This window comes from Heterodontus francisci, chromosome 19 (genome assembly GCF_036365525.1).
Source record: "Heterodontus francisci isolate sHetFra1 chromosome 19, sHetFra1.hap1, whole genome shotgun sequence".
Classification (NCBI taxonomy): domain Eukaryota; kingdom Metazoa; phylum Chordata; class Chondrichthyes; order Heterodontiformes; family Heterodontidae; genus Heterodontus; species Heterodontus francisci.
The window spans coordinates 15,235,187-15,253,979 of NC_090389.1; the positions used below are offsets into that span (position 1 = coordinate 15,235,187).

At 46.5% G+C, this 18,793-nt stretch overlaps 1 protein-coding gene across 1 annotated transcript; it reads left to right on the forward strand.

Annotated features, from left to right (window-relative positions):
- Positions 1-1,823: 1,823 nt before the first annotated feature.
- Positions 1,824-17,088, forward strand: manf (mesencephalic astrocyte-derived neurotrophic factor). Its single transcript, XM_068051385.1, has 4 exons — positions 1,824-1,984; positions 13,528-13,655; positions 14,439-14,580; positions 16,766-17,088. Exons 1-4 carry the CDS (start codon positions 1,894-1,896, stop codon positions 16,948-16,950), a joined length of 546 nt encoding a protein of 181 aa, XP_067907486.1. The 5' UTR covers positions 1,824-1,893; the 3' UTR covers positions 16,951-17,088.
- The last annotated feature ends 1,705 nt before the right edge of the window (positions 17,089-18,793 follow it).

Here is an 18,793-nt window from a genome sequence, read left to right on the forward strand (position 1 = left end):
GAGGCTGCAAAAAGTGGTGTAATTTATTTCAGCTTGGAACAATCACTGAACATGCGAGCAAGTGAGCACCAATGTTTTCAGACAATGTACAGAGGTCTTGGTGCAAGAGGTGGATAGGAGAGACATCCTATTTCCGCTGATAATGAAATACCTATTGTTTGAGTTTTCCACCACTGTCCATGTATGCAGCTGTAAGTAAAGGAACACTTACAGGAGATAGTGTGGAGTTTGAAAGGTATTGTGGTACCTCCTACATGTAGGTAGTAAATTGCAGATAATGTGGTGGATGCAACTGAGAAACTTTATTAAAAAAGTGAATTAAAAGGTGTGACTGCCTCTCGTTCCCTCGATATCCTGGAGAGATCAGTGAACTTCCAATTTTGAGTCACTTGCAGGCTTTGTGGGAGGTGGTACTCATTGCCAAGTCCAACTCCTTACACCAGTCCTGGTCCATGTCCTTTGCAGGCTTCCTTCTCTCAGAGTCAAAAAGATAGGTCTTCCTTTGCCAAATTACAGAGATCATTATCTCAATAAAAGAGTTGTTAGATTAGTGAGCTCAATGCCACAAAGAAACTCCTGATTCAAAGGCCATTCAGCCCCTTAAGCTTGTCCCGCCAATTAGGTCATGGATGATCTTCATCTTAACTCCATCTACTTGCTGAGTGCAAACTGGCTGCAGTGATAACATTACATTAGTGACTACAACCCAAAAGAACTTCATTGCTGTAAAGTGCTTTGGGACATCCTGAGGTTCTTGCAATGCAGGTCCTTCCTTTCTTTCGAAAGACATTTTTTTCACCTGATCTCCTTTGAAGATGCTAAGTCATGCTAGTGTATGTTTGTGAGTGCATGGGCTGCCTTCACTCATGGCCAGTTTCCATATGTGAGCAACCACTATGAGTATTGGCAAGCTAGTTTACCACACAGGCATCACAGTTGAGCCCAGTTTCATCATAACCTAATGACTACAGATGCACTTTCCAGCATGGAGCACTGAATAGTGATCAGGAGGTGCAGCCTCCTGTGACCTTCCTGTCCTAACGGCACTACCTTGGCCTTCTCATTACCATGGACTATGGAAATTACACAGCCTGTTTAGCTGAACACCTTTGAATGGAAATCATGATAACACTGGATGCAAATGATATATTGGACAATTGCATTCTCCTCCACACTGTCTCAAGCTGATATAGTATGTAAGGAATATATAATTCTGAGATGGCTAATTCCTCTGGTATTTCAACAAATTTCTCCTAAATAATATTCGAGATAGCATGTCTTCATCTATGCACCAGGCCTTCCCTTTGTAAATGGAATCTAACTTCATTGCAATATCATATTAACAAAAGGCTGCATTTGCTGACAACGCAACCACTAGGTAGCGCCTGTACTAGCACATGCACAAATGTTTGACTATCCTGACCACACCCCCCCCCTCCTTCAATCCCAGTCCTGACCCCACCCCTTTTACCAACCAAAACCCACCATTCCGACCTGACCCCGCCCCTCATTATTGTGATGTCTCTGTACCTTCCCCGCCTCTCGACGGCTGCCTCGGCACTCGGCCCGCCTACAATTCGTCTCCAGGAAGTGACGTCTACTACAGCGTCTTGGTGGATGATTCCAATTGGTTGTTTACATCACGGCCAATCGTGAGGCGCCAACTGGCCGCTGGGAGCCTGTGCCGGGCGTAACCGAACCTGATAACGCGCCGTCCGATGACGTCAGCTGAGTGGCATCCGCAGTGACCATACAGCGGGGAGAACGTGAGGGGCGGGGCTGCGTTAGGGGAGAACGTGGCCCAATAGGAGCGGGAGGTGCTGGTTTGGTTGCGCGGCGCGTTGTGTTGCCGGTAGATACGGAGGGGTGGTCTGGTGCGGACAGGGTCCGAAGATGGGTGGAATGCTTCTGGCGAGTGGCCTGGTTGCGGTTTTGCTTTTATTGGTGGTGCCGTCTGATGCACTGAAGGAAGGAGAGTGTGAAGGTAGGAGCTGGACAGTGGAGTAGTAGTAGTAATCGGGGAGGGAAGGAGAAGGGGCGAGTAATTGAGGGGAGAAGAGGGAGGGGGGTGTAATCTGAGGGGGAGGGGGTGTAATCTGGGGGGGGAAGAGTGTAATCTGGGGGGGGGGAAGAGTGTAATCTGGGGGGGAGAAGAGGGAGGGGGGTGTAATTGGGGGGGAGAAGAGGGAGGGGGGTGTAATCTGGGGGGAGAAGAGGGAGGGGGTGTAATCTGGGGGGAGAAGAGGGAGGGGGTGTAATCTGGGGGGAGAAGAGGGAGGGGGTGTAATCTGGGGGGGAGAAGAGGGAGGGGGTGTAATCTGGGGGGGGAGAAGAGGGAGGGGGTGTAATCTGGGGGGGGAGAAGAGGGAGGGGGTGTAATCTGGGGGGGAGAAGAGGGAGGGGGTGTAATCTGGGGGGGAGAAGAGGGAGGGGGTGTAATCTGGGGGGGAGAAGAGGGAGGGGGTGTAATCTGGGGGGGAGAAGAGGGAGGGGGTGTAATCTGGGGGGGAGAAGAGGGAGGGGGTGTAATCTGGGGGGGAGAAGAGGGAGGGGGTGTAATCTGGGGGGGAGAAGAGGGAGGGGGTGTAATCTGGGGGGGGAGAAGAGGGAGGGGGTGTAATCTGGGGGGGGAGAAGAGGGAGGGGGTGTAATCTGGGGGGGAGAAGAGGGAGGGGGTGTAATCTCGGGGGGAGAAGAGGGAGGGGGTGTAATCTCGGGGGGAGAAGAGGGAGGGGGGTGTAATCTAGGGGGCAGAAGAGGGAGGGGGGTGTAATCTAGGGGGCAGAAGAGGGAGGGGGGTGTAATCTAGGGGGCAGAAGAGGGAGGGGGGTGTAATCTAGGGGGGAGAAGAGGGAGGGGGGTGTAATCTAGGGGGGAGAAGAGGGAGGGGGGTGTAATCTAGGGGGGAGAAGAGGGAGGGGGGTGTAATCTAGGGGGAGAAGAGGGAAGGGGGTGTAATCTAGGGGGGAGAAGAGGGAGGGGGGTGTAATCTAGGGGGGAGAAGAGGGAGGGGGGTGTAATCTAGGGGGGAGAAGAGGGAGGGGGGTGTAATCTGGGGGGGAGAAGGGGGAGGGGAGTGTAATCTGGGGGGGGGAGAAGGGGGAGGGGAGTGTAATCTGGGGGGGAGAAGGGGGAGGGGAGTGTAATCTGGGGGGGGAGAAGGGGGAGGGGAGTGTAATCTGGGGGGGGAGAAGGGGGAGGGGAGTGTAATCTGGGGGGGGGGAGAAGGGGGAGGGGAGTGTAATCTGGGGGGGGGGAGAAGGGGGAGGGGAGTGTAATCTGGGGGGGGGAGAAGGGGGAGGGGAGTGTAATCTGGGGGGGGGGAGAAGGGGGAGGGGAGTGTAATCTGGGGGGGGGGAGAAGGGGGAGGGGAGTGTAATCTGGGGGGGGAGAAGGGGGAGGGGAGTGTAATCTGGGGGGGGAGAAGGGGGAGGGGAGTGTAATCTGGGGGGGGAGAAGGGGGAGGGGAGTGTAATCTGGGGGGGGGGGAGAAGGGGGAGGGGAGTGTAATCTGGGGGGGGGAGAAGGGGGAGGGGAGTGTAATCTGGGGGGGGAGAAGGGGGTGTAATCTGGGGGGGGAAGAAGGGGGAGGGGGGTACAATGGGAAATTGGGGAAGGTTGGGGGAGTAATCGGGGTGGGAGGGGGTATATTGGGGAGGAAGGTTGGAATAATAGGGGGAGTATTTGAGGTGCAGAGGAATGTGAGGGGAGTAATTGGGGTGTGGCAGGGGGCACGAAAAGGGAGTAGGGGCCATTAAGGAAGGAGTGGAATGGGGGAGCAGAGTAGGAGGGATTGAGGGGGGAGAATAAGGGGAGTGCCGCAGAATGAAGTGAAGACGGGGAATTAAAAGTAGCTGGATGAGGTGGAGCAAAGGTCTGCTAGATATAGGATAAGAGAATGTGGGGAAAAGTTGGGGGTAGGAACAGAGATGAATGGGAGGAAATAGTAAAGGGGCCATCTGAAAATCACCTAATAATGTCAAAACTCTCGATTGTCTGCGTTTCTTAATTTAAAATGGAGAAATATCTCAGGACTATCCAGCCTGAAAATGTGATTTCTGAAGCTGCTGTTTTGTTTGAGTTGCTAATTCTGCAAAATAACAGGTCGTCGTCTTCTCATTGAGCATGTTAAACACTGGTTCTGTCTACACTTGCCTCCTGTATTGTCCCTTGGTCCCTTGCCTTTCCTACTGCTGTAGCTTGGGTTGTGTGAAACTGGTCTGTGCATCTACTCCTGCAGTGTTATCAGGATAAGGGATCTGGAAATCCAATGCCAAGAGAGAATCTAACCATCTCCCCTTGACATTCAGTGACATTAAGACTGCTGAATTCCCCACTATCAACATCCTGGGGGTTATCATTGACCAGAAACTGAAATGGAGTAGCCATATAAATACCATGGCTACAAGAGCGCATCAGAGGCTAGGAATCCTGCAGCGAGTAACTCACCTCCTGACTCCCCAAAGCCTGTCCACCATTTACAAGGCACAAGTCAGGAGTGTGATGGAATACTCTCCACTTGCCTGGATGGGTGCAAAGCAACCCGCTTGATTGGAACCCCATCCACAAACATTCACTCCCTCCACCACCGAAGTGCTGTGACAGCAGTGTGTACCATCTACAAGATACACTGCAGCAACACACCAAGGTTCCTGAGACAGCACCTTCTAAACCGCGACCTCTACTACCTAGAAGGACAAGGGCCACAGAAGTATGGGAACACCACCACCTGCAAGTTCCCCTCCAAGCCACACACCACCCTGACTTGGAACTATATCGCCGTTCCTTCACTGTTGCTGGGTCAAAATCCTGAGCAGTGTGAATGGAAATCCACTACTACTAAAATAAGACAAGAATGCAATGATAGTTATAGGGTCTGAACCCAAAGGATCATTTATCATGACGGTGTGAGGAGGGTGTCCATTAACTTGCAAGTAATGGGTGTCCTGTCTCTGGATTTATTTGAGGTTAGTCCACTTTTTTCTATCCTTGGTGAGCATGGTAAAGCTGAAACTGTGGTAGCTCCTGAGCATTGGTGGATCAAGGGAAATAAAGGATCTGGGGAAGCTCCATGAGTTATGTAGTACTCCCTTTATTTTACAGGGCCCCCTGCTTCAGCCACAGCACTGCAGTCTCACCAAGCCTCAATTCTCTACGGATAGCAGGGTCTCCAGCTGCAGATATAAACTGTCACTATCAGCACTTGCAGCATTTTGTTTCTGGCCATAAACATTCTGGCAACATCAGGGATGTTAGCCTGGTGCTTATGGTGTTGTTCCAGCAACCCAAATGTTGAGTTTTAATCCCACTGTGATAGGTTACAAAATTAATTCAATAAATCTGGTAATTTCTGGGCTGGCATTAGATCAAATTAAAGCTGCTAGTTTAATTACCCAACTGAGTCATTAATATTTTTCACGTAAGGATCCGCACCACACTTAGCCAGTCTGGCCGACAAATGACCCCAGTTACAGTCAGTGTTCATATGCAGTGAGACCTGGACAGCATTCAGGCTTGGGCTGATAAGTAGCAAGTAACATTCACACCACATAAGTGCCAGGCAATGAGGATCTAACCATCTGCCCTTGGCATTCAATAGCATTATCTTTGCTGAATCCCTCACTGTTAACATCCTAACGGTTATCATTCACCAGAAACTGAACTGGACCAGTCATATAAATACTGTGTCTACAAGGGCAGGTCAGAGGCTCGGAATTCTGAGGTAAGTAACTCGCTACCTGACTCCCCAAAGCCTGTCCACTATCTACAAGGCACAAGTCAGGAGTATGATGGAATATGCTCCACTTGCCTGGATGAGTGCATCTTGAACAACATTCCAGAACCTTGACACCATTCAGGACAAAGCAGCTTGCTTAATTGGCGCCCCATCCACCACCTTAAACATTCACGCCCTCCATCACTGGTGCACAGTGGCAGCAGTGTGTACCATATACAAGATGCACTGCAGCAACTCACCAAGGCTCCTTCGACAGCACCTTCCAAACCCGTGACCTCTACCACCTAGAAGGACAAGGGCAGCAGACACATGGGAACACCACCACCTGCAAGTTCCCCTCCAAGCCACATATAATTCTGACTTGGAACTATATTGGCGTTCCTTCACTGTCGCTAGATGAAAATCTGGAACTCCCTTTCTAACAGCACTGTGGGAGTACCCACACCAGATGGACTGCAGCAGTTCAAGAAGGCAGCTCACCGCCAGCACCTCAAGGGCAATTGGGGATGGGCAATAAATGCTGACCTTGCCAGCAAGACTCGCATCCCATGAAAGAATAAAAAAACCCCCCACATGGATAACTCTTTATGGCCTCTGAAGTGGCATAACAAGCCACTCAGTTGAAAACAATTGCCAATGGTTCAAGATAGTGAGCATCGCCCTCGTTCAAAGCACAAATTTTTATGAACATCTCACGGAAGGCCAGTGATGAGAAAATTGAACAGGTACTTGCAACTTTTAGACATAGAACAAAGAACAGTACAGCACAGGAACAGGCCATTCGGCCCTCCAAGCCTGCGCCGATCTTGATGCCTTTCTAAACTAAAACTTTCTGCACTTCCGGGGACCGTATCCCTCTATTCCCATCCTATTCATGTATTTGTCCAGATGCCTCTTAAACGTAGCTATCGTACCTGCTTCCACCACCTCCCCCGGCAGCAAGTTCCAGGCACTCACCACCCTCTGTGTAAAGAACTTGCCTCGCACATCCCCTCTAAACTTTGCCCCTCGAACCTTAAACCTATGCCCCCTAGTAACTGACACTTCCACCCTGGGAAAAAGCTTCTGACTATCCACTCCGTCCATGCCGCTCATAACTTTGTAAACCTCTATCATGTCGCCCCTCCACCTCCGTCGTTCCAGTGAAAACAATCCGAGTTTATCCAACCTCTCCTCATAGATAATGCCCTCCAGACCAGGCAACATCCTGGTAAACCTCTTCTGTACCCTCTCCAAAGCCTCCACATCCTTCTGGTAGTGTGGCGACCAGAATTGCATGCAATATTCTAAGTGTGGCCGAACTAAAGTTCTGTACAGCTGCAGCATGACTTGCCAATTTTTATACTCTAGGCCCCGACCGATGAAGGCAAGCATGCCGTATGCCTTCTTGACTACCTTATCCACCTGCGTTGCCACTTTCAGTGACCAGTGGACCTGTACGCCCAGATCTCTCTGCCTGTCAATACTCCTAAGGGTTCTGCCATTTACTGTATACTTCCCACCTGCATTACACCTTCCAAAATGCATTACCTCACATTTGTCCGGATTAAACTCCATCTGCTACTTCTCCGCCCAAGTCTCCAACCGATCTATATCCTCTGACAATCCTCATCACGATCCGCAACTCCACCAACCTTTGTGTCGTCCGCAAACTTACTAATCAGACCAGCTACATTTTCCTCCAGATCATTTATATATACTACAAACAGCAAAGGTCCCAGCACTGATCCCTGCGGAACACCACTAGTCACATCCCTCCATTCAGAAAAGCACCCTTCCACTGCTACCCTCTGTCTTCTATGACAGAGCCAGTTCTGTATCCATCTTGCCAGCTCACCTCTGATCCCGTGTGACTTCACCTTTTGTACCAGTCTGCCATGAGAGACCTTGTCAAAGGCTTTACTGAAGTCCATATAGATAACATCCACTGCCCTTCCTTCATCAATCATCTTTGTCACTTCCTCAAAAAACTCAATCAAATTAGTGAGACACGACCTCCCCTTCACAAAACCATGCTGCCTCTCGCTAATAAGTTCGTTTGTTTCCAAATGGAAGTAAATCCTGTCCCGAAGAATCATCTCTAATAATTTCCCTACCACTGATGTAAGGCTCACTGGCCGATAATTTCCTGGATTATCCTTGTTACCCTTCTTAAACAAAGGAACAACATTGGCTATTCTCCAGTCCTCTGGGACCTCACCTGTAGCCAATGAGGATGCAAAGATTTCTGTCAAGGCCCCAGCAATTTCTTCCCACGCCTCCCTCAGTATTCTGGGGTAGATCCTATCAGGCCCTGGTGACTTAAATACTTTAATGCTTTGCAAGACATCCAACACCTCCTCCTTTTTGATAATGAGATGACTGAGACTATCTACACTCCTTTCCCTCGGCTCATCATCCACCAAGTCCTTCTCTTTGGTGAATACTGATGCAAAGTACTCATTTAGTACCTTGCCCATTTCCTCTGGCTCCACACCTAGATTCCCTTCTCTGTCCTTGAGTGGGCCAACCCTTTCCCTGGTTACCCTCTTGCTCTTTATATATGTATAAAAAGCCTTGGGATTTTCCTTAATCCTGTTTGCCAATGACTTTTCATGACCCCTTTTAGCCCTCCTGACTCCTTGCTTAAGTTCCTTCCTATTGTCTTTATATTCCTCAAGGGATTCGTCTGTTTGTCTCTCGTTGCTGATGCTCAGGAAACCACTCGCAGGGGAGGGTCCATCCAGTAGTGTCGGCAGAATGGGGTCTAGTGCACCAGCAGCCTTTGTACAATGAGGAAATTGAATCCTGCAGTGTTTTCATAGTTGTAGTTGGACCCATATATGCAACGTGCTGAGAGCAGTCAGTATTTTCACTGTGTACGGTACATAAATGCGAGTTTCTTTCTGGTTTTTAAAATCACTTCAGGTCCGCCATCACCACCCAACATAAATTCAGATTCTACTTGATCATTCAGTGGCTTTATTTGGGTTTGAATTCTTTGGATGAAGATTCCAATTCTAACAGTGGACCATATGCCTTGCCCATTGATGAATGTAACAACTATTTCACACAAGAGAAAATTCAGCCATGAATGAGCGTTTGATCACTGGAAATGCTGCGGTTCATATAGAATAGTTTAAAGAAACAACCTGCATTTCTAAGACCTCTCATGATCTCATGAGATCCCAGAGTGACCTCAGCCTGTAAATTATATTTTGAAATACAGCTAGATCCATGTTGCAGCCAAATTTAACATAGCAAGGTTCCAAAACAGCAAATGAGATGAATGACCAGTTAATCTGAGTGGTGTTGATTGAAGGATAAATGTTAGCTAGGGCTTAAGGAGAACTCCTTTTTCTCTTTGAATGTTGCCATTGGATCTTTCCCAACTCATCTGACAGTCCAGCACTCTCTCGGAATGTCAACCTAGATTGTGTTTAATTACCTGGAGTATGGCTTGAACCCATGATCTTCTAGCTCTGAGTATGACCACTGAGCCACTAGCTTTCAAAGGAATGTTGCAGCTCAAGGCCATTGTCTTCAGTACCTTAAACCACCAGGTATCTTAAGACTGATGGCCATTTCCAGGTCTGACAAGATTTCTTCCTTCAGCTTGAGATGAACTCTGCTGTATTATGCATTTACAGGGACACTGCTGTCTTTTGCTGTAGTTACTCTGAAAATTTCATATTTTAGTTGCTGCACTGAGGTCAGTGACTCCCCAGTAGGCTGCTCTGTGACCTCAGCAGCAGTGAGTGCCCCTTTATGTTGCTGGAACAGCTCTGTGGAAAATGACTGCAGATCAGCCTAAGCTGCAGCAGACAGGGAAACTGCACTGCCAAATGACAACAGAGTACCTGGAATGCATAGTGCCAGATTGACACTCAGGCTGATTAGAAATAACTGCCCTTGATACTCCCTGTCGGGGAGGAGGACAGTGGGTAAACACCTAGCATTGGTGTCAACATTTCTGTAAGGAAGTCAATTAGCATACATTTTCCGAGATACTTGCACTCTTCAGAATTTATCATGTCTTCCAATAATTTATTAAAGCAGAGAAGGCTAAGAGGAGGTTTGATAGTGTGTTTAAAATTGCAAAGTTTTAGATGGGGAAACTGTTTTCAGTGGCTGAAGGGTCGATCACCAGCGGCCACAGCTTTAAGATTGGCAAAAGAACCAGAGATGATATGATGAAAAACGTTTTTGTGTGACTAGTGGTTAGGATTTGGAATGCACTGCCCGAGGATGGTGGATACACATTCAATAATAGCCTTCAAAAGGGAGTTGGCTAAATATTTGCAGAAAAAAATTGCAGGAGTACAGGGAAAGAGTGGGGGGGTGGGATGAACTGGATTGCTCCACAAAAGAGCGTGCACAGACTTGATGGGCAGAATGGCCTCATTCTGTGCTAAGCTATACTATGATTCTAATTAGTCATCGTCTTCCCAAAGCATAGGAAAGGCTTTGCTGATTTTTGTTTTAAATCAAGTGATACGTGCATGTATTTTTGTTAAGCATGCTTCCTACCTGTTCTGCAGCATGTGTTGCAGTGTGTGCACTATTATGGCCACTTTTATTTGATGTGCATGTACAGTAGCTTTGGCAGACTGGCACCTGCCTGGCCTGGCGCTGGAGCATGACAGCAGGCAATTTTAAAATGAAGGGATTTCCCCTCCCACACCATCATGACTGTTCAATGCACCAAACCGTACACATCAGCAAAGGTCCCTGGTTTAATCTCTAGATAGCTGACCCAAGCTTAAGAGTGGACTGGATTGGCTTCCAGGCTAGACAGTTAAACAATCAACTTGGGTTCCCACTCCTGGTCGCTACCCTGTAACCTTGCTATGAAGTAGGCATTGGATAAGGGCAGGTACAGGGTCAAACTCTGCTGTGATGCATTCCACAGGCTAAGTTCATCTTGAACGTAGCAAGCTGTAATGGTTGTTGATAAATGATTCGAATGACGTATTATTTCATGAGAGTCCTTTAAGTTGGCAGTCTTTGCTCACCACTTGAGTCACAAGGCCATGGGTTCAGGCCAAGCTCCAGATACTTGGAACACAATCTAGGCTGACACTCCAGTGCAGTATTGAAGGAGAGCTGTACTGTTGGAGGTGCCAACTTTTAGATAAGATATTAAACCGAGGCCCTGTCTTCCCTCTTGGGTGGATGTAAAAGTTCCCACAGCAATGTTTGAAGAGCAGAGTATTTGTCCTTGTGTCCTGGCCAATATCCATCCCTCAACCAACACCACTGAAACAGATAGGAACATAGAAAATTTGCAGCACGGAAGGAGGCCATTTGTCCCATCGTATATTGCTGGCTGAAAAAGAGCTATCCAGTCTAATTCCACTTTCCAGTTCTTTGTCCATAGTGTAGGCACAGGTTTAGATCATCTAGCCCCTCGAGCCTGTTTGGCTATTCAGTGAGATCATGGCTGATCTGCGGCCTGACTCTCCATCTCCGCTTTTGCCCTATTATTTCCCTTAATAATTTTGGTTAACAAAGATCTATTGCTCCTCCGTTTTAAATTTAACACTTGATCTAGCATCCCAGTGTTAGACTTTGTGCATATTCAAGTATTTTTTTAAATGCGATGTAGGTTTCTGCTTCTGCCACCTTTTCATGCAGTGAGTTCCAGATCCCCACCACACTCTGGTGAAAAATTTCTTCTCCACTCACAAATCTTTTGCCAATTACTTAGGTCAATAACTGGGGCCATAGATTTATCAGATAAAGGGACATGGGTCTTTCTTATCCATTCTATCTAGGTCCCTCAATTTTATACACCTCAGTTAAATCTCCCCTCAGCCTCTTCTGTTCCAAAGAAAACAACTCCAGCCTATCCAATCTTGCCTCCATAGCTAAAATTCTCCATTCCTGGCAAAATCCTCAAATTTCCTCTGCCCCCTCTATAGTGAGACCACATTCTTCCTGTAATGCAGTGACAAGAACTGTATGCAATAATCTCTAGCTGTGGCCTAGCTAGTGTTTTAACATAACCTGCTCATATTCTATGCCAATACTCACCAGTACTGGGGTCACTGTGTTGCATCCATTAGGCTGAGAGCTACGTGGACAGCATTTTCCAGGAGGTGGTCGCCCTGCAGTTTGAGTGTGCAGGCAAAGAGGGAATGGATGAATGCCAGTAATCTAGAGATTACTACCTTTTGAGGTCCTGTTTTTTATTTTCTTTCCTAGCTCCCTGAAATCTGTCTACAGGACTTCATGATTCTTTCTACTTATTTCATTGGTACTAATGTGGACCGTGACCTCTGGCTGTTCGCCGCCCCTCACCCCCCCCGCCCCCTCACCCCCCAGAATACTCTACAGCCACTCAGTGATATCTTTGACCCTGGCACCAGGAAGGAAACATATCATCCTGGAGTCACATCTGTGCTACAGAAACACCTGTCTGTTCCCCTAACTATTGCACCCCCTAATGCTATTGCTTTCCTTCCTCATCACCCCTGTACAGCTGAGCCACCCATGGTGCTGTGGCCTTGGTTCAGGCTGTAGTTTCCACAGGAAACATCACCCTCACTGAACTACATGCTGATTAGAGAGCAAGATCCACTCGGATCTCCTGCATTCCTTGCCTGGTTCTCCTTGACTGTCTAGCATTCATCCATTCCCTCTTTGCCTGCACACTCTTAATCTGCAGGGTGACCACCTCCTGAAAAATGCTGTCCACGTAGCTGTCAGCCTGACGGATGCAGCACAGTGACACCAGCTGCTGCTCAATTTCAAACTCTGAAACCCAGAGGTCGAGCTCTTCCTGCACGTGTAGTTGTCTGGCTAAAGAAGTTCCCACGTGGCACAGGATGTGCATTTGATGAGATAATCTGGTTGTTTAATGTATTTACTCTTTGAGACCTTGCTGTGCACAAATTGTCTGGCACTTTTTCTATGTTACAAGTTGTAACTTCAATTCAAAAATGCTTCATTGGATGTGAAGCACTTTGGGACATCCTGTGGTTGTGAAAGGCGCTAAAGAAATGCAAGTCCTTTCTTTACTGTGTGATCACCCTGTGCATAGTAATGAAACCTGTTTTATTTAGGAAGCACCAAGTGGAGGATTAGTACTAGATTGAACTATGTGCTTGTATCTTAGCCCATGGAATTGAAATATCTGCATATATTATCGATTTGGAATGAGTAGCATTAAGCAAAACAACTTGAGTCACTTAATATATGTGCCTCAGGATTTACAATCATTTTTGTTTGGCTAATGGTAGTATTTGGGAAGGGCTCTCGCTTTGTGCCCTCCGCCCCCCCATCCTTACACTTGTCAGTTCTAAAACTGTGTTTGAGTTGAGCAAATTGTGTAGTAACTTTGTGCTGTCACTAGACTCTGGCCAGGGCTGGTAATTGGAGGGGCTGTCTAACCGCAGGGTGCTTTACTATAAAACAGATCAGGGAGCAGGAAGCTGGGGAAGATGATTCAATGCCATAGCACCCAAGGCAGGAGGGCCTTTTTTTAAATACGGGGACCAAAACTGTACACAGTACTCCAGGTGCAGCCTCACCAGCTCCCTGTACAGTTGTAACAAGACTTCCCTATTTTTAAACTCCAACCCCCTAGCAATAAAGGCCCAAATTCCATTTGCTGCCTTAATTACTTGCTGCACCTGTATGCTAACTTATGTTTCATGCACAAGAACACCCAGATCCCTCTGTGCTGCACTTTTTTAGAGTCTCTCTCCGTTTAAATAATAGTTGCCTTTTGATACTTCCTAAAAGATTGTTGTTGATTTTGAATGTTAAACCAAATGTTAAAGTTTTTTTGCTTATCTTCCTTGCAGTGTGTTTGTCATTCCTGGGACGGTTTTACAACTCACTGACTGAGCAAGGTGTAAAGTTCACTCCTGATGTCATAGAGGAACAACTAATCCAGGCGTGCAAGGATGTCAAGGGAAAGGAGAATCGATTTGTAAGTGGTTGATAATTTCCAATACCATGTATTACATGTACAATACAGTATGATGTGCTGAGGGAGTGATTGTGCCATCGAACTTCATACATGCCCATGAAGGATGATGCGGTATTGTCTTTCTGTTTAAGTTCAGGAAAACGTTCACAGCTCCACAAAAGCTGCTTCAACATTGAAGCCTTTCTTCCCTGCTCCACACCGCACCCGCACCCCTGACACCCCCGTCACCAACCACAAACACTTCTTTTGCAGGCCATGGGTAATAAAGCTCTCTTCTCACCCCACTTCAGTTCACTGGTAGGCAAGAGGCCCAGTCAGGTGTGTCAACAGGTCACCATACTGCAGGTGAGGGTTTGAACTCGGGGCCTTGTCAGATTTAGTGCCAGGGTCAGTTGAGAGTGTCAGATAAACTTTTGACAGATAGGAAATGTTTAATTTAACTCTAACTCTGTGACTTGTTCATATTACTTCAGCAGTAACAACAGAATTGTATTTAATCTAAGACCTTTGAACTGTTTGCATTTTGGGTCCCTGACTCATATCGGACCTGATTAAATCCAACATATTTCCATGTATTTTGGATAGTGCTGTGGGTTTTTTTAGGAGCAGCTTATTTCTGTAAATCACATGGCTTTTGTGTGTCCATGCCCCAGAGAGCCTCATAATTGAAGCTGAGTAAGGAAGAGTGGTGGTCAATGATTGAAGCAGGAAGGCAGTCTAGAAAGGCAATGAGAGAACTGGGGGAAGTATAAAAGCCACTGATGCACCTTTTTTTGTTTCCAGTGCTATTACATCGGAGCAACGGGTGATGCAGCCACCAAAATAGTTAAAGAAGTCTCCAGACCCATGAGCAATCATGTGCCGGTCAATAAAATCTGTGAAAAACTGAAGAAGACAGACGGTCAGATCTGTGATCTGAAATATGGTAAGGGTCAGGGCAGGTCCAAACCTGGCACTTGAATGGTTAAATTACGGAGTCATGCTGCATAAACTTGGTTTGAATTCCCTCGTTTAGACGATTGAGGGTGATTTGATTGAGATGTTTAAAATGATTCAAGGATTTGATGGGGTAGAGAGGTAACTATTTTCTCTGGTGGGGGAATCCAGAACTGGGGGGTAAAATCTAAACATTCGAGCTAGGTTGTTCAGGAGTGATGCCAGGAAGCACTTTTTTATACAAAGGGTAGGGGAAATCTTGAATTTCATCCCCAAAAGGCTGTGGATGCTGGGACAATAGAAAATTTCAAGACTGAGTGATAAATTTTCGATAGGTAATGTTATCCAGGGATGTGGAGCTATGGGAAGGTAAAAGGAGTTGAGATGCAGATTAGATTCCTTTTATTAGTTGTAGTACTAGTGTTGGTTTTATCACTGTGTCCTTTGTTTAAAACAAAGTTAGTGTATTAAAATAGAGCTTTCCCTAGATCTCTACCATCTGTTCAGCCTTTTCTTTAAAGTATTAATTTAAAAACCTTTCCCACCATGGGGCATATTCCCTGGGTGACATGTATAAATGTATTTTTGACTTCTGTCTGGTGTCCATTGGAGGTGATTCTGCAATAGGTGCTGGCTGGAGGTGACGTAAGTCTGTTCTGTATTAATTGCCAGGTGGGCTTTGGGGCATGGCGGCCAGCAAATGAGCACGTGCCAGTTACTGTCAAGTCAGACTCATGACTTGAGTTCCTGAGATTGAGAAGGTTCACCAGACCAGCTGTGCACAGGAGCAGCTCAGCCCTACTTGCAGTATATGTTCTGGGCTGTGAATTCTTGAACATTACTGCTAATTTGGAATTTGGTGGTTGTTTGCCATGGTTGTTGATGAGTGGAGATTTGCTTCCAAGACTTCAGTCTTTCCCTCTTTTATACATTTTCTGGGGGAGATGGTGGCGTAGTGGTAATATCACTGGACTAGTAATCCAGAGGCCCAGACTAATGCCCTATGAACACTGGTTCAAATCCCACCATGGCAGCTGGTGGAATTTAAGTTCATTTAATTAATAAAAATCTGGAATTGAAAGCTAGTCTCACTAATGGTGCTGGAAAATTATCATCGATTTGTTGTAAAAACCTATCTGGTTCACTAATGTCCTTTAGGGAAGGAAATCTGCTGTCCTTACCCAGTCTGGCCTACATGTGACTCCAGATCCACAGCAATGTGGTTGACTCTTAACTGCCCTCTGAAATGATCTAGCAAGCCACTCAGTTGTCAAGGGCAATTAGGGATGGGCAACAAATGCTGGCCTTGTCAGTGACGCTCTCATCCCATGAAAGAATATTTTTTAAAATCTATAGTAGCCAAATTTGATCTGGTGAGTAAGCCACCAGTTCTTCAGAATGATATATAACTAGAGCTCAGTATATGGAAATTAGTGTGGATTAGCAGACTGTTCAGTAATCCATGATATGTAGTTAAATTGCTGCTGGGGTCAAACTGACTCCTGAAATGCAATATTTTAAGGATGAAGCAGATTCATTAATCAATGTAGATTCTTTTAGTGAGGAGCTCAGGCCCATAGTGCAGAACACCCCCAGGGTTGGACACGAGAGGAGAGAAGGCAAGGTAAATCAAGGAATGGCAAGTGACACCAAGCTTGGGTTTTAAAAACCTCTCTTTACCCTGACTGCTCTCTCTTTGTGTCCAACCCTGGTGGGTGGTCTGCACGATGGGCCTGAGTTATCCTAGGAAAGAATGTTAGAGTAGGTGATGATGCAGTGAATCTTATTGCTGTTTGCAGAAACTTGCTGCATTTGTTACATTACAACAGTGACTGCACTTCAAAAGTTGGCTTTGGGCTGTTCTGAGGTTGTGAAAGTCACTATATAAATGCGCTGCTGCATCTTGCTGAAGGTAGGGATGGTTTTGTTTAATGCTGTCTGATATACCACTGCACTGCACCAGGGAGAAATGTGCATTTGTGTAATGATGTTGCAAACTGAAAGGTTTAGCAGAGTTAGGTAGGGTGCCTCCATAGAAAAGTGTGCACAGAAGACTGTTTGTCCTCTCAAATAGAGGACTGTATTGTGGGGCGGGGTGGTAGTATTGTGGTAGGGGATTGAGAATGGTGCTGCTGACCATATCTGTTCCTTCTATTGGCTGTGCTGAACTGCAGACAAACAGGTGGACCTGAGCACAGTTGATCTGAAGAAGCTACGAGTCAAGGAGCTGAAGAAGATCCTGGATGAGTGGGGCGAGTCGTGTAGAGGCTGCGCAGAGAAATTAGACTTCATCCGGAAAATCACTGACCTGATGCCCAAGTACGCTCCCCTTGCTGCCAAATCACGGAGCGAGCTCTAGTGAAGCCTGAGTGTGCCCTGCCACCACCTCGTTATTGTACATTTCCATTGGTTTTTCACTTGCCTTTTTTGTATTTATTAATAAAAAGGGGACTTTAATGTCTTGAGATTTGCTATAAAATAAACTGATTCTTGGGAAGTGTTGCTTGTGGTGTTTTGATGGGGAAAAAGAGTTAGGGCATGGAAGTGCTTGCAAAAATTGACTCAAAATTTATGCTGTCTGGTTTTCTGAGCAGCGCTGTGGAAGGCAGCCATGCAAGCAGGTTCCTGAGAGTATAGTGACATTTTGTTTCTATTGTTAACCCAGTTCGACAATGTGATTTATTTTCTAGGCTCTTGGTTCAAATCTATTCCTGATTGGCTGGCTAAATTAGTCTCCATTCTTGCAGTAAGGGCTCCAGGCAAAATTGGTTTGGGGCAGTGTGAACCTATTCATAGTGGGCATGAGCTGTGAGTACAACTCAGGAGTTTTTATTTCATTAATCCAAAGTGCTGGAAATACTTAGCAGGTCTGGCGTCTGGCAGCATCTGTGGAGAGAGAAGCAGAGTTAACGTTTCAGGTCAGTGACCTTTCATCAGAACTGGCAAAGGGTAGAAAATAATTGGGTTTTAAGCAAGTGAAGTGCCCGGGGTGGGGGGGGGGGGGGGGGGGGTTGGTTGGGGGTAGGTGGGAAAGTGAACAAAGGGGAAGGTGTTTGATAGGGTAGGAGAGATTAAATAACAAAACTGTCCAGGGACAAAGGCAAAGAGTGTTAAAGCTTGTGGTGAAAGACAAGGTATTAGGCCAGACAGTGTTAATAGCAGAATAATGAGCAGCTCTGAATACATGAAAAACAGGCACATGGTTCAAAAATAAAATAAAATATTTAAAAATAGGCCAGTCATGCTCTGAAATTATTGAACTTTAATGTTCAGTCGACAAGGCCGTAGAGTGTCTAATGGAAAGGTCAGGTGCTGCTCTCGAGCTTGCGCTGATGTTCACTGGAACACCATAGCGGGCCAAAGACAAACGTGGGCATGAGAGCAGTGGGGTGTGTTGAATTGGGAAGCTACCAGAAGCTCGGGGTCATGCTTTTGGACTGAGCAGAGGTGTTCTGCAAAGCGGTCACCCAATCTGCTTCAGTCTCCCCAAGATAGAGGTGATTGCATTGTGATCAGTGAATACAGTATATTGAAAGAAGTACAAGTAAATCATTAAAGCGCTTTGCTTATATTGGGGAGACCGAACACAGATTGGGTGACCATTTTGTGGAAGACCTCCGCTCAGTCCAAAAGCAAAACTCAAGCTTCCGGTTGCTTCCCATTTCACCGCCACCCCCCCCCCCCCCCGCCCCCACCTACCCCCCCTGCTCTCATGCCCACATGTTTATCTTTGGCCTGCTCCAGTGAACATTAACTCAAGCTCGAGGAGCAGCACCTGACCTTTCGATTACATACTTTACAGCCTTGTCGACTGAACTATAATTATTAAGTTCAATAATTTCAGAGCATGACTGGCTTTTTAAAATATTTATTATATTTCTTAACCATGTGCCTGTTTTTCATGTAGTCAGAGCTGCTCATTTTTCTGCTATTAACACTCTCTGGGCTAATGCTTTGTCTTTCACCACAAGCATTAACACATTCTTTGCCTTTGTCCCAGGGCAGCTTTGTTATTTAATCTCCCTCTGCCATAACATCTTTTTTGTTTTCTTTCCACAACAACCTCCCCACTTCACTTGCTTAAAACCTGATTCTTTTCTAACCTGTGCCAGTTCTGATGAAAGGTCACAGACCTGAAACATTAATTCCGCTTCACTCTACAAATGCCTCCCCTGCTCAGTATTTCCATCACTTTGTTTTTA

Bases quoted from the DNA above. Each gene is read 5' to 3' on its own strand.
- manf (XM_068051385.1), top strand. From the start codon at position 1,894: ATGGGTGGAATGCTTCTGGCGAGTGGCCTGGTTGCGGTTTTGCTTTTA. The intron at 1,985-13,527 runs GTAGGAGCTGGA...TCTTCCTTGCAG, and splicing joins GAAGGAAGGAGAGTGTGAAG to TGTGTTTGTCATTCCTGGGA. The intron at 14,581-16,765 runs GTAAGGGTCAGG...GCTGAACTGCAG, and splicing joins GATCTGTGATCTGAAATATG to ACAAACAGGTGGACCTGAGC.